The sequence below is a fragment of the Pteropus alecto genome, unplaced genomic scaffold (assembly GCF_000325575.1).
Source record: "Pteropus alecto unplaced genomic scaffold, ASM32557v1 scaffold134, whole genome shotgun sequence".
NCBI classification, from domain to species: domain Eukaryota; kingdom Metazoa; phylum Chordata; class Mammalia; order Chiroptera; family Pteropodidae; genus Pteropus; species Pteropus alecto.
In genome coordinates this window covers 11,452,754-11,467,854 of record NW_006436283.1, presented here as the reverse complement: position 1 = coordinate 11,467,854, position 15,101 = coordinate 11,452,754, and the positions used below count along the sequence as shown (strand labels likewise).

General features: G+C 44.4%; 1 protein-coding gene across 1 annotated transcript in view; it reads right to left on the bottom strand.

Annotated features, from left to right (window-relative positions):
* Window positions 1-15,101, bottom strand: part of PITPNC1 (phosphatidylinositol transfer protein cytoplasmic 1) — a 208,045-nt gene that overhangs the window by 80,642 nt on the left and 112,302 nt on the right. The window contains exons 3-4 of the mRNA XM_006912288.3: window positions 7,210-7,286; window positions 483-502 (exon numbers count right to left, since the gene is read on the bottom strand). Coding sequence (XP_006912350.1) covers window positions 483-502; window positions 7,210-7,286 — 97 coding nt within the window. The remainder of the gene's footprint in view (window positions 1-482; window positions 503-7,209; window positions 7,287-15,101) is intronic.

Here is a 15,101-nt window from a genome sequence, read left to right as displayed (position 1 = left end):
GAACTCATCAGCTCACTCAATTGTCCAGGAAGCTGATGAGGTCACGATTGCGAGTGAGATTCCTACCCGGCACAGTTAGCTGCTTTCAGAAAAACACCTCAATCTCTCTCTCTCTATTGCCACCCGTGGGAGGATGCCCCGTGTTCACCTGGGGTGACTGACGACCCGTTCCCAGGCTTGAGTAAACCGATCCTGAATGGCTCCGTCTCTCCTCATGGCTCAACGCTGTCTGAGGTTCTCATTCCAGAGCCATTTCCTTCTCCCTGGTCTGCTGCAATTTATTTTTTCTACCTCTTTCAACCAGTTCATTAAAATGTCGAGCAACACCGGACAGCCCACGACTACCTTTGCTCCCTGGGTAACAGCCAGCCCTTCTAACAGAAATGTGCTTCCCCTTTGTCATCGCCTCTTCTGCAGATTCTTATTAAAAGATGTTGTGGTGGAGTGGGAAGGTCGTGGCAACCAAGTATATATATAGCAACTGTATATTCTAGGTCACTCGCTGTTGACTTACTATAGCTTAGGCTGTCGAATTCTTACAAATGAGAAGAAAGTCTTTTTTTCCCCCTTCGTTGCTACCGCGGCTGAACTGATGCTGCTGCACTGTGTTCACAGCCCAGCACCGCCTTTTTTTAGCCCTGGAAAAACAAAACCAGCGACTCTGGAAGGCAGCCAGTCTCCTCCGGCACCTTCCTTTGTGACTTTACAAACTTCAGAAGAACCAGCAGGTTAGGAAGACCTGGTTAGATGGTCTGTCCTCTGGAAAACTGTATAATTAAGATTTTTTTTTTTCCCCTATAACCAAGCTAAAGATATTTTTCCCACTTCCTGGGCAAATGGCATTTCCACATAATCCTAAACACACAGGATCATTCGCGGTGATAAAAAAGCTTTTATGTCTTTATTACCGTAATAATGTCGAAGCCCCAGATGACCTTAAATAGAAAGTTCTCTTGGCTGGATTTTGTCACACATGAGGGCAGCATGAGGTCTCAGCAACAGACTGGGCAGTCAGATAAAAGACCTGGGACATCCTAGGAATAGACAAATAGTGCTCTGGGCTAATCCTAGGAACAGACACCTGTCTAGAGCAGTGAGAGCCCCTGAGCTTCCATGACGGAGGGTAGGGCTGGGTGACCCAAGCTGGGAGTTTGGCATTGGGGAAGTTTTGCTTTGGGGCACAGACAGGAAATATGAAAATGGAATAACATCAAGAAGAGGTATTTAGGATTAAAGGATCAGGGGATCAAGAGACCAGTGAAAAAGCATTTAAAACAGGAAAAGAGATGAAGACAATTGAAACCATCTGTCATAAATCCGAGGAGCAGAACCGACAGTCAGAAGAGCGGGCCCCCCGCCTGGGCTGTGGCGGGCAGAGAGCGTGAGAACGAGGCTGACCCGAGTCAGCGGAGGCAGTGAGTGCACCTGCAGCCCGAGAGAAATCAGCGCAGATCCCCCAGTCACTGAGAGACAGAAAGAAAAGCTGTCCTATATTTGGGATGGAAAATAAAAGTGGATTAGCCTGGAACAATGTTGCTTCCTTATGGAGAATTAAATCCAGCCCTTGACCTGACATTCACAGCTGCTCTGACCTGGCCTCCATGTGTCCAGGTGGCCAGGATCCAGTGACATCACTTACCTACTGGGCCTGGAATAAGCATGCTATGTAAGAAGTGTGTCCCTGACCCCAAATCCATATGTTGCAGCTCCGCCCCCCCCTTAATGTGATGATTTTTGGAGATGGGGACCTTTGGGAGGTACTTAGGTTTAGAGGAGGTCATGAAGGCGGGGCCCTCGCAATGGGATTAGTGCCCTTATACAAAGAGACCAGAGAGCTTGCTTTTCCTCTCTGCCCAGTGAGGACACAGCAAGAAGACAGCTTTCTACAAACCAGGGAGAGGACCTTCACCAGGAACCGAATCAGCCAACACCTTGATCTTGAACTTGCAGCCTCCAGAACTGTGAGAAATAAATGTCTGTTGTTTAAACCGCCCAGTTTATGGTGTTTTCTTATGCATCCTGAGCAGGTTAAGACAGAGCAGGCGTCAGTATGTGGGAGTTCTACTATTCCTAAGGTCCAGCTCAAATCCTACCTTCTCCGAGAAACCCTCCTGTATTCCTCCCAGGCAGAATTTCTCTCTCCTTTCCACAATCCTGTTTGCACTTCAACTACAACACTGAGCACGGGTCTTCCCCGAAACACGGACAGTTACGTATTCATCTGCTCTCACTTTACTTTCTCCAACTCTACCCTCCTCAATTCATTTCACCCCCTGAGCCAATCCTGACTGAGGCAAGAAGTACTGAAGTTGTTCTGACTGGTCACTTGATTGGCCTGAGTTAATGTGGCATGTCAACTGCAGGACAGGTTCCTAAGTTAAACAATTCTCTCTTGCCCCTCTCCCTTGGCCTCTCGATGTGCCCTGTTCTTACAACCTGATTTTCGTACTTTGGTCTCTGAGACCAGTTCTTCCCTACTGCCACCCCTCCCCCAAGGGGATTACCAGATAAAATACAAGATGAGCATCCTTTAGTATATCTCATGCAATACTTGAGATATACTAAAAACTATTTGCTGTTAATCTGAAAATTCAAACTTACGGGATAGTAGGTATTTTTACTCGCTAAAGCTGGCAACTTTATCGACCCAGCATCTCATGATCATCTCATCTGACCCATTCATTGTAAGATGGCTACGTCCTGGTCCTCCTGCCTATACCGCTTCTTGAGGACTGTGGTCCTGTCACTGAAGCTTAAGGCTCCAATCCAGGAGGCAGGGCACTTCCTTGCACACTGCAATTGCTTGTCTGGCTGATTCCCCAGGGCCGTTCATTCTGCCCTCTGGTCTGAACCTCTGCCATCAGCCCTTCTCAGAGTTCATCCAGCTCAGTGGGCAGGTCTGGTGGCAGCGTGTCCCCTGGGCTGAGTGACGGCATGTCCCATCTTGCCTCCAGAAAACCCCATGACTTGCTGATGACTCCCAGGCTTTGACTGTGACTCCCAGATTGTAACTCCCTCAAGGGCAGGGGTTATTGCTCAACGAAGCCTTCTAGCACGATGTTTTATGCATTGTTGGTGCTTAAGAAATAAATGTAAAGCTAATACTGAAAGATGACGTTACAGGTTGAACCCGCCTCTCCTCCCCACCCCCACCCCCTGCCATTATATGACTCCAGTTCCTCAGGATGTGATCTTATTTGGAACTAGGGTCACTGCACTTGCCATTAAGTTAAGAGGACATCATACTGGTCCTTAATCCAATAAGACTGGTGTCCTTATAAGAAGATGAGAGTTGCCAGGAGGATGCCACGTGGAGACATAGATACCGAGGGAAGATGACTATGTGAAAACTGAGGCAGCGTTTGGACTTAGGCTGCCACAAGCCAAGGAATGCCTGGGACCACCCGAAGCTAGAAAGAGGCCAAGAAGGATTCTTCCCCTACAGGTTTCAGAGGGGGCATGATCGGGCTGACACTTTGATTTGAACTTTTAGACTCCAGAACTGTAAGACAATAAATTTCTGTTGTTTTCAGGCTCCCCTTTTGTGGTACTTTGTCATGGCGGCCCTAAGACTCTTCCCCGAGGAGTTGACCCTTAGGGAGGAGTTGAGAACAACAAAGAGAAATGAGCCGCTAGAGAACCTCAGGTAATACTTAGAGTCAAACAGGAGGGGGCAAGCAGGAGACTTTACAACTATAACTAACTCCTTTATGTTTTGTCCCCAAATTTGCTCGCACGGAAATAAAACCAATTAAAAGTCGGAACTATGTGATTAGAACTGTAGGAGCACTGTAGGGCAGAGGCCGGGCAGAAGGAAAGGCCAAGGGGCCCTCAGAATCCCTCCGTGGCCTGCACGGAGGTCGGCACAGGAGACCCAGGCTCTCGTCCCAGGGCTGGCAGGAGAGCCCCGTGGGAGGGCTGCCTCAGGGGGCGACTCCCCACGGGGATGGCTTTGTCAGGAACCATGATTTTCATTCTGCTGCACTGTTTTCAGAACCTCAGTGCTTTAATACATATTCTTAAAAAAGGAACACAGTATCATTAAACATTTTTCAGACTTCTTTTCTGTTAATCACCCACGTTTCGCAGTATTGCGGGCTTACGGAGAATAACGGCCATCAGTTTGGGGTCAAGTCAAGGTGACCTAATTCTATGCATTGCCAGGCCAATAACTGCCTTTGGGTAGTTATAGGGACCAGAATTCGCTTGTCCATGTAACTATCGATTACATTTCAAATGGAAAGTCTATGTACAAGCTGAGAAGTGGAAAGTGGGATAACATCAGATATCAATAAAATTAAATAATATCCTAGACAATTAGGACTGTCCAGTCTCATAAATGGAGCCCCGTCTGTGCTGAAGGGCCCCAAGATACAGTCCCATTCATTTGCCCACAGAACTTCCACTTTAAAGGTGGCAGCTTCTAGTATTGCACAAGAAATAATAAACATTTACTGAGCATTTACCATGCACCAAGGACCAGGCTAAGATTTCATGTGGATTATTTAATATAATCTTCACATCACCCTTATAAGATAGTTATTACATTGTCCCCACTTACAGATGAGGAAATGGAGGCTTGAAAGAAAGTGGTTTGCGTAACTGATCGTGGAGGCGGGACTCAAAAGATCCCTCCGTCTTCCTCTTGAAGGCTGTGCAATTGCTAGAGGCAATGGAACGGGGTAGTATTGGTAGGTCACCGTTTAGCTGCCTCTTAGGTACAGGCTATGTGCTAACAGCTTCTTCACATTAGATCAGGGGTTGGTGAGCTACAGCCTAGGGGCCATATTTGGCCTGCCGCCTGGGCAACTGTGACCATGCCAATATCTTTACATACTGTCCCTGGCCGCTTCCACAGTCACAGGGACTGTTTGGCCCACAAAGCAGAAAATATTGACGACATAACCCTTTACAGAAAAAGTCTGACCTCTGTGTCAGACCACTGAATCCTTCTACTAATAGTTCGATAAAAGAGAGATTATCCCAATTTTAGAGATGAGGAAACCTAGTTCAGAGAAGTTAAGTTGCTTGTTCTAGAGCAGTGGTTCTCTGACTTCTAACATAAATTAATTTTATGAAAACTCTGAATACTATTCTTATTTTTTCATTTTGCAAAGAACGGGTGAGAACACAGTCATGGACCAAGAATTGGCTATTGGGGGTCACTCAATAACTTCAGCTGGTAAGCGGCAGAATCGGAGGACACACAGGTCTACTGACTCGAAAGCTGGTGACGCTTCTGCTGTATCTGTTGTGATAATCTATCTTTGACTCGTGCATTCCTTCTGTCGTTCAATAACTATTCATTGAGTTATGGATTCGCGAATTCATTGAGAATGAATTCATTCATTTGATAACTATTTATTGAGTATTTCCTTCGTGCAGGGTACCACAATCATGCCTAGGACATGATGAATCATTTCCCTCCATTTCTCTCTTACCATCTCTCTCTCCTTTGGCTATTTGGATTAAGACCAAAAAATTCAACTCCATCACAGCTCAGATAACCACTGTCTTGTTATAGAAGTTAGATCTGCTGGCCATTAGGGAAATGATCTACATGAAAACATCAAAACAATGATATTATAGGGTCTTTTTCTTTCTTTCTTTCTTTTTTTTTTTTTAATTTTATTTTTCAGTGTAAGTAATGACTCTAGATGCTCTCAGGACAGGAAGAAATTAAATAATTTTTATCAAGCCACTGAGACCTTTCAATCCCGCGCTCTGAGTAAAATAGTTTGAATGTACGTATTTCTAGTTTCAAGGTTCTCCAATAAGGGATCAGGCCACAGCCTCTGAGGATAAACCCCATCTTCCATTGATAACTACCACCATCTTTTTAATATCACATTTCTAGACATTATTCTTCTCTTACAGTGTACTATCACAAATAGAGCAGTCAAGCTACTTAAAAATACAAGCAAAAGTTAATTATGTCAAGTGACTATCAAGGCATTTCAAATTAACATTCACACTGTTGAATAAATGAGAACATTCAAGTTATTGCATTATATATAACTTTGTAATAGCCAACATTTAAATATTTCTGATTCTGAATTCTTCTACATTTTCATTACTTTAATAAGATTAGAAGTACAAGAGAAGTTCCAATTGCTCCACTGATCATAGGTTGAATATTTTAAAATGATTAAATGAAACTTACTGTGTATTCTGGTCCCAGATGTTCATTTGGACAAGCGGGAAAAGAAAAAGAGAGACAAAATGATGATTTAGACCATACTTATATGTAATATAAAACCACAGAACAAAAAATACTGGTGCATTATAATTATTAGAAATGTGGTAAAAGAACCTTCCAAAAATTAAACTCTCATAAATACTGAATGTTTCCATGTTTGCTCTTGAAACTCTTAAATATGATACTTTCGGGGCTGGACAGATACAGACTGTGAGACAAGATTCAATTATCCTACAGGTTTGTGGCTAATTAAAAACCAGAGTTGACGTTATAAAAGCAGAATTAAAGACTAATAATTCCAGTATAGCACTTCATTAACCACACAGAGAATCTTTAGGTGAAAAGCAGCTTTCATAACCAATAAGAGGAGCTTGTTAGGACGACATTCAGGTGGGGTATAGAATTTTCTTGTGATGGAGGGAAGAAACCAAACCTTCTAAATATTTTTTTCACCACAGTTTCTAGCTCAGTATCAGCATAGAGGTCATCATTTCTCCATGATCAGTAAGAGGGAACATGATCTTAAAGATCTTCAATTATCCATTTTCAAAGGTTATAGTTTGGGACAGAGAGACCCAACAGAATTTATAGTCAAGATGTTTATTTGGGGAGGAGAGAGGGGAGTGAAGGAGGGCCTATAATACAAGTCAAAAGAACTTGTTTCTAAACAAACCACACCCAAAAATTACTTAGGGAATACTGATGGATCAGACAGAAATAAGGATAATGGAACCTCTAGAAATATCACTAAAAAGAGCTTCACGTTCCTTCTTCAAAAGCTGTCTACATCAAGCACTTAAGGGAGGAAGATGGAACCCTTTAGCTTGACACCACTCCCCTCCCCACCCAGGAAGAGTGTCGACCTAAAAGGATGAAGGCAAAGGGTGAGGGAGGTGTTACAGGGCTTTCCCACAAGTCCCTGCTTGAATAACAAACCCTAAATCAGTGAAATCTGACTACGGTTATATCCTCTTGCTACCCATGACATACCGATTGTTTTTGTTAGGGACATTGGTAATAGTTCCAAGCCTTCTCTGTAACATAAAATATTTTGGGAACAACAGCTCTAGCCCAACTCGGCAGTTTGCTAAGAGGAAAGAAAGAAAGAAAAAATCAGGGTCTGTCTGGAGCCTCTCTGTGCTACCCTATCTTTCTGGATAAATTGACTGCTAGAGAAATCAGATCTCTGGGCCACCCACCCCTTCCCCATCTCGCAGGTCTTTACCACAGTTAATTGTTTTCTGTGCATATTCACCTGCTTTTCAAACGTGTGACGGTGAAAGCTTACAGCCCAGTGTGACGGTGGGATTGTAAGCCTGCCCTCTTAGATTTGATTTACAAGGTCATGAGCATTCAGTGCCTTAGAGGTGCCATGTTTGGAGGATTTGGCCAGACTGGCCTTTGTCTCCTAGGAGAGATACGGCAGAAGTGGTATGAAGGGATGTTTAAGCTCAAATAAGGGATGGGGGTGTGGGAGGGACAGAGGCAAATCTTAGAGTCAGACATCAGCTTAACAATTCATATGAGTGGAGTTTAGAAAATGGACTACAGCAACAGAGAATAGCAACTTTAGAGATACTAAGAGAAACAAAATATGGTCCCTTGATGATTGTGGTCGGTTGACTTGCGTCACCCATAAAGATGTATCCACATCCTAAGCCCCAGTACCTGTGAATTTCTTTATCTGAAAAACAGTTTTTGCAGATGTAATTAAGTTAAGGATCTCAAGATTTAGAGTGGGCCCTAACTCCAGGGACTGATATCCTTATTAGACAAAGGAGAGAGAGATTTGATACACAGAGACGCACAGAGGGGAGATGTGAAGATGGGGCCAGAAGTCGGAGTGGTAAAGCTATAAGCCAAGGAACACCAAGGACTCCCACAGAACAGACTCTCCCTTGGAGCCCCCAGGAGGAACCGACACTGCCAACGGACTTCCAGCCTCAAATTTATCTGAGAGGATAAATTTGTGGTATTTCAGCCACCCAGCTTTTGGCAATTGGTTGCTGCAGCCCTAGGAAACAGATACACTGACAGCCATGCCTCTGGAGCAGGGATCCATGCAGGCCTTTGCAGAAAACATATTTTTAAAACATAGAAAACTCAAGGGCACAGGTCCCAAGACCTTTTGTAAACCGAGGGCTTATTAAATTTTGTTTTGTTCTGTTTCCCTTCAGAGGCAGACTCGACAGTATAGCCCAGGCCCAGAGAAGTCTTTAAATATTGTATTTAAATATACAGTATTACATAGTCCTTAAAGATGTCTGCATGATTTTTATTCCCCCCACTCCCCAGCTGTATACCCTGGGGTTTTCTGTCTTTCCAGATGCTACCATTTTGTTTTTTTCCTATTCTGGTGCCTACAGCTAAGTGTCTAGGACCCGATGTCTAGCAGTACATCAGACCCAAAAAGATGACGCAGGCTCTCAGCTCCTGAGGGCTTCACGTTGGCAATAAAGAACACCAGGAAGCAGTGTTTGAATTCTGAGCTGATATAACTAGGAAGGGTGGGGGGAGGGTTGGGCATCACTGCTAGCCCCTCAAATCCCCAAACCCTCTTGGACATGGCATTTAACGACAACCAGACCTAGTAAAATACTGTGTACCTTGCATGTCTTCTCAAATTGTTTCTCTTATTTCTGACAGTATCCAGGACCTGCTTTTTAAAAGACAAATATGTATTTTCAATGGCTGGCCGGACCTAATCCAAAGCTCTGGGCCATTTATCAGGGTTAAAATGAATGGAGAAATCAAAGCTCCCTGAAGTCGGGAGCGGCAGACGGAGACCACTACTCTCAGGTGGGCTGTGAGGAGCGGGCTGGAGCAGTTTTATAATTCACACAGCAATTCTTGCTGCTCTAACGCAGAACGTCTCGCTCCTGTAAGTCATCTCTGCAGTAACTGCTCATTTACCTTAACGTTCACACTGCTCGAAAGGAAGGTGCTGCTTCCTGACAGGGGTTTTTATAGCTTCTGCCTATGATTTATTTTTTTCAGTCACTGAAGCTGGAGTGCAACTGAGGCCGATGTCGAGAGTGGGGAAATCGCAGCGGGCAGGCTTGCAGGAAATGGTTTAGAAGCAAAATGGGTTCTCTCCTTTTTTGCCCCCAACCCCAGAGTGATATGTCAATGGGCAGTGTAGGAAGAACTGGGTTTTACATACAGGCAAGTGGTTTTCTTCTGCTTTTAACGGATGGAAATGGGGATTATAGGATCTCCCCAAAGTAGGCTGGGCATTGTTTAGCTTCGAAAAAGTACATATGACTCTCTACAAGCCTTAGGGCCCGCTCGCCACTGCTGTCCTTGGGGGAGGGGTTCCATCTACTCTGCACCCGCCCCAGATTCTTTAGGCTCCTCGTGCAGAGCACTCTGAGGCCCAAGCCCTGCCCCATCCATAATTCGTTCCCTACATCATTTAAAAAGCCTCCCAGCAGAAGCACATGCCTAAGCAACAATCATTTTCTGGAAGGGAGATGAAAAACACGGGCAATTTTCCATTCACATTGAGACTTTTCCTATTCCTAAATGGTCAGGGCTCTAGAGCCTGCCATCCTTATTTTAGCTGTTTCGTTCACCAACGCATGCAGGATACACAGCACTATAATCAGTTACCCATTCCAACGAGACACCCTAAAAAACGCAATCATTTAGCTACCATGGCTGCTACGATTTTATGAGACTTTTCTAATTAGTCTGGGAAGGAGGCCTTGCTGGTCCAAGTCATTACCAGGCTAAGCGCAGGAGGCGTTTGCCCTAAGTTCCATACCACGCCATTCTAAATGTTTTCAGCCCACTAACAGACCTTTCCTCGGACCCCAATCTCCCCGGAGCGCATCGTTATTCAAATCATTTTTGTCTGAGAAAGTAAAATTTTATTGTTCCCTGCAGCAATGATTTATCGGGGCTGCAAACAAAAATGGAATTAAATTAGTCGCTGTTGTCTGTCACTTTCATGATGCATACTGTCACACGGCCTTCGATTCTAAGGAGAAGTCTGTCACTCAAACTCACTACTAAGTGTCAAACAAGAACCTCTCTTCTAGAAAGGCACGAAGGTTTGAATCATGTCCTCTTAATCCACTGGCCAACAGCCCATCTCATCACGACTCCAGCTTTAAAGACACTGAGGAAAAGATGGACCTTGGTCTCTAAAACCTTAATGAAAACATGCCGAGGTGGAATGATACCATGTTTCCTGAAAGGCCTCTGTCCACGCCTCCCCAAGACAGACTTTTCAAAACGTTTGGTTTCTTACTTTTAAACTTTAGTATGAAGTAAAACGTATTAATGGCACACCCCTTTGATCGACTCACCCCAGTTTACACGGTCTGTCCCAGTTTTAGCACTGAAAGTCCCATGTGCCAAATTCCTCAGTCCTGGACAAACTGAGATGGCTGGTCACCATAAAGCAGTGGTTCTCAATGAAGCAAGGGTGGAGCGGGGGTAGGTTTTGTCCCCCAGGGTCATTTGGCAAAATCTGGAAACATTTTTGGTTGTCATGACTGGGGGGTTGGGGGGTTAGGGATGCTGCCCAACATCCTACAATGCACAGGACAGTCCCCACGAAGTACTATCTGGCCCCAAATATTTACAGTGCCAAGACTGAGAAACCCAACTGGGACATAAGTGAATGCAGTCACGGTGACACTCTCATATGTCCCCCAGGTTTTCCTGAGTCACAACTGACCTGGTAAGAAGGCTCTGTGAGCATAATCTGAACTGGTCTCAGGTTAAGAGTGTCTATCTCATAAAGAATTTATGGAACTGAAACACAAACTGTCTCTTTATTAGAAGCTTCTGGTGCTTTATAATCCCGATATCACCAAGTTCTCTATGATAGCTAATCTCACTTTGCAATTTATGCTCATTTGGGAATATCCTTTGGCCCAGGAGGTGGTGAACATCATTAGGCCAAATGTGGTCTAAATGGAGTCTAATTTCATTTTCTCAACAGGGATCAGAATCGTGATGGTCTTAACTGGAATTGTGAGACGTACACATTCCCAGCAGAAAGAATTCTTCCGAGTCCATGGAAATAGTGCTTCGCTCAGGGTCTTCCCCTGCATGGCGTGCCTGAAACCTGTCCCTCTCCATGCGGAGATCATGCTCAAACAACTGCAGCTCACGTAACTGATTTTAAAAAGGACTAAGCTACCTTCGCATCCTCATTTCCCACTGGTCCAGAAGGGACGTTATGACCTTCCGTTCCTCCTTTGTGCCAAATCCTGACATGTGACAATTACTTGATAATAAGCAATTGTTCCTATCCGCTTCCACATACAGCAATTTCCGAGGTCTTTACATTTCTTCTGCGGCTGCTGTGATTTATTCTCTTACTCCTCTTAATGGTTGTTCTGGCTGGCCTTTAGTTCTGCTCTTAATATCATTCTTTCTACGGCGGCAAAGAGAGGGACATTTCCGGGCTAGAGCTGTGACCTGTGAGAGGCGTGGGCTTAGCCCATGAGAAGTTCCCCGGCTTGGACGTCACCGTCACTCTCCCTGCCTGAAAGAACAGTTTGCGCTGGAATTCCGGCCAGAGAGGCCTGCCTGGTGCCAGTTCTCGGAGGGCTCTGCCTCGATGTAACGTGGCTGGCGTGATGTGAAGAACCCAGAGGAACAGGTCCACACATGTCCCCATCATCCGTCTGAGCGAAGCAGAACCAAGGTGGAAAACCGCTTAACTGCATGCTCTCGAAGGCTCCAACAGGCCTAAATGGTCTGTTTCTGTGACTTCCCATGAGAGTAGTTAAGGGATACAGGGCAGGTGGGCAAGGGGGCCATCAGCATAACACCTGGAATGTTCTTAAGGATTGAGATGGGAACAGTATGAATAGCATGGTCTGAAAAGTATGTCATGAAGAAGTCTCCGACATGCTCTATTTTCCCTAGCATATATAAAAAAAAATTATTATCAATTGCATTTGTTTAATGTTACATTAATATTTACATATTAAGTATGTATATAAGGTCAAATATTCTAAAATATATAATGTCTGTATATACTGTGGCTATGGTGCATGTCTGTCACTCCCAACTAGAATGCAAGTCCCAAAGGGCAGGGATCTTTGTTCTGCTCATGGCGGCAAGCCTAGAACCTAGAATGGTGACTGTCACACAGCAGATGCTCAATAAATATTTTCTGAATGAATGAAGTTTGTCTCTGGATATTCAGAAGCCAATAATGACCATGAAGATTCTTTCAAAATAGCATGGAAATAAGCTCTTAGGTCAGAATCTCTGGCTCTGACTCTTGTCTCTGACCTGTTACCTAGGCAGTGGGCTCTCCCAAAGCCACATGAGCTCTTATTCTGGGGAAGATCTGGGAGAATAGGAAGAGGAAACGGAAGAGAAAGACCCAACTCACGGCAATGAAGCTCCACCAGTGAGCTGGTAGGTAAAGAGACCAGCCGGTGGCTTTGCCTATCCAATTAAACAGGATCTGTGGCTTATGGAAGCTGTGCCTTCTCCTATTGAGAACCACTGGAGGCCAGGGGAGGTTGCCCTGGAAAGCAAGGGCCACATGGCAAGAGAAATGTTCTCTCCGTGCAAATCGATTCAGGCATTAGGCAGAATCACTGCTAGAAGCTGGCAATCCTCCCTGACTGGCAGCTGCCAGCACAGCCTGATTAATCCAGCAGCCGTGGTGGGGAAGAACATGACACTTCATGACTGAAAAACAAGCCTAAAAATAGGCTCCATCTTTGCTCCAGTGTACCTCCACCCCCACCCCCTGGTTCCCTCTCCTTGCGGGCTTCAGCGGGAAAGGATTAGAGAGATGCTAGAGATGAAGTGAAAATAAAAAGGGACAAAAGAGAAGTCCCACCCTCGTATGACTCTGGGCTGCAGGCTTTATTTAGAACCTCTATTCCAGAGTTTGATTAGTATCTTGCCTCCTTTTCCTGGATGCCCGCTGAAACCAGGATTTTTGAAGACAAGCCAAGAAATACCACTTATTTGGTTAACTGAACTGGATCAAAGGCCCAAGGACAACCGCTAAATGTACTAATACATTAGTACTAATGTAATGTCCTAAATGTATTAGGCAACTGCCCAAATGTATTGTGTACCCAGTAGTGTATCAGATGCTGTAAGAAGGGCCAGAGGACAGAGCAACCCCATAATCCCTGAGAGATGAGAGCAAGTAATAAAAGGGTAAGTGGCATTTATAAAAGTTATTACACCCAATTTAAAAAGAGGCAAAGAATTTCAACAGCTATTTCTCCAAAGAGCACATGAAAAGATGCTCAGCATCACTAGTCATTAGGGAAATGCCCATCGAAACCACGAGATACCACTTCTCACTCACCAGGACGGTTATAATCAAAAAGCCAGAAATAACAAGTGTTGGTGATCATGGAGAAAAACTAGAACCCTCACAGGTTGCTGGTGGAAATATAAAATAGTGCGGTGCTTTGGAAAACAGTTTGGAATTCTCTCCCGGCCCCGCCAGTGGTAGTAGCTTGGGCTGGGACTGGGAACTCAATGGCAAGTGATAGAAAGAAAAAAGGGACAATTTGGACCTACCCATGGCGGCCATGGTGGTGATGGCAGAATGAAACTCTCTGATTCTACTTAAAGATGGTTGTCATCATTGCCGCTCTTGGACCCTTGAAGCTGCCCATTCTCAAGCCTCCAGACAATTCTGTGGGCCACTAACATTCTTTTATGAAATGTCCTTTCTGCTTGAGACAGTCCTGACTACACAGGCTTTGAGTATTTCCAGTGCCCCTCTTATAGTTGCTTTGGGTAATAAATCGCTAAAGCAGTTTTTGAATGGGATCTGGCTCACTTTGCCAGCTCATGAATTCAAATCCGTAGGACAATGGTATTTCTCCATGTAAATTATTAAGTGGGTGCTGGACCGTCTTAGCTACTGCCAGTCCATCTCTCAGGATCTATTTCTCTGTGGCCAGAGAAGGCGTCCACAATACGCCACAGTGGCACCAAGATTATTTAGAGTTGAAGACCTTTGAGAATCAACAGTTGCAGAGGAGGTTTTCTCTGAACTTCCCTTATTTGCCTAAAAGCAGAGCCTCCTGAAAGAATTCAACTGTCATAAATCCCCTCCCTGGGACTTTCACAACCAGAAGACTGACTCCTGTCACCAGAGAGGAGAAGTAAACACCAGGATAAGAAATTGCCTAGACAGACATTACCACGAAACTATCATGTCTCCCCATCCATTCTCCTAAGGTTACACTTATTTTTCATAAAAGCCATTTGCTATTCCATAAGTATCTTTTCTCCTCTTCCCCTTCCTCTATCAAAATGGTATATAAGCGCCCAAATTCTAACCACCTATTTGAGTCCACTTTTCTGAGTGTTCTCACATACATATGTGAATAAAAATTTCTTTTCTCCTGTTAATCTGTCAGTTTCCATTTAATACACAGGCCCCCAATCGCTAACCCTAAGTGGGCTGAGGAAAAGTTTTCCTCCGTAACACCACTCACAAGATGGCGGATAAACTCACAAATGCTGGAACCAGTCGGCCTAGGACCCTATTTTGATCAGAAGGCAAAGACCATGTCTTATTTATTAAGGGACTCCCCCCATTACCCAAACAATTTGAAGCACAGGTTTCACTTAATGCCCATTTAATGAATTACAATTATGAAGCAGCCTCAGTAACATGGGAGTCCCACAATCTGTGCATGCTGGACATGGGTCAACTTGAAGTGGGTTAAACTCTAGTTTGTAGCTACAAAGTAAAGGCTTTGGTTTTCTCTTATGATTATGTAAATATTTATTATTTTATAGTTATGTCACAAAATTTTTTTCCTGCTTGTGTACTTAGATTTCTTCCTTAAACTGAGCCTAAACCTTTCTCCTGGCATTTTCATGCATTCATCTTTGTCCAGTTGGTCCTTCTAAGGTCTTAGAGAATACATAGGCCTGATTC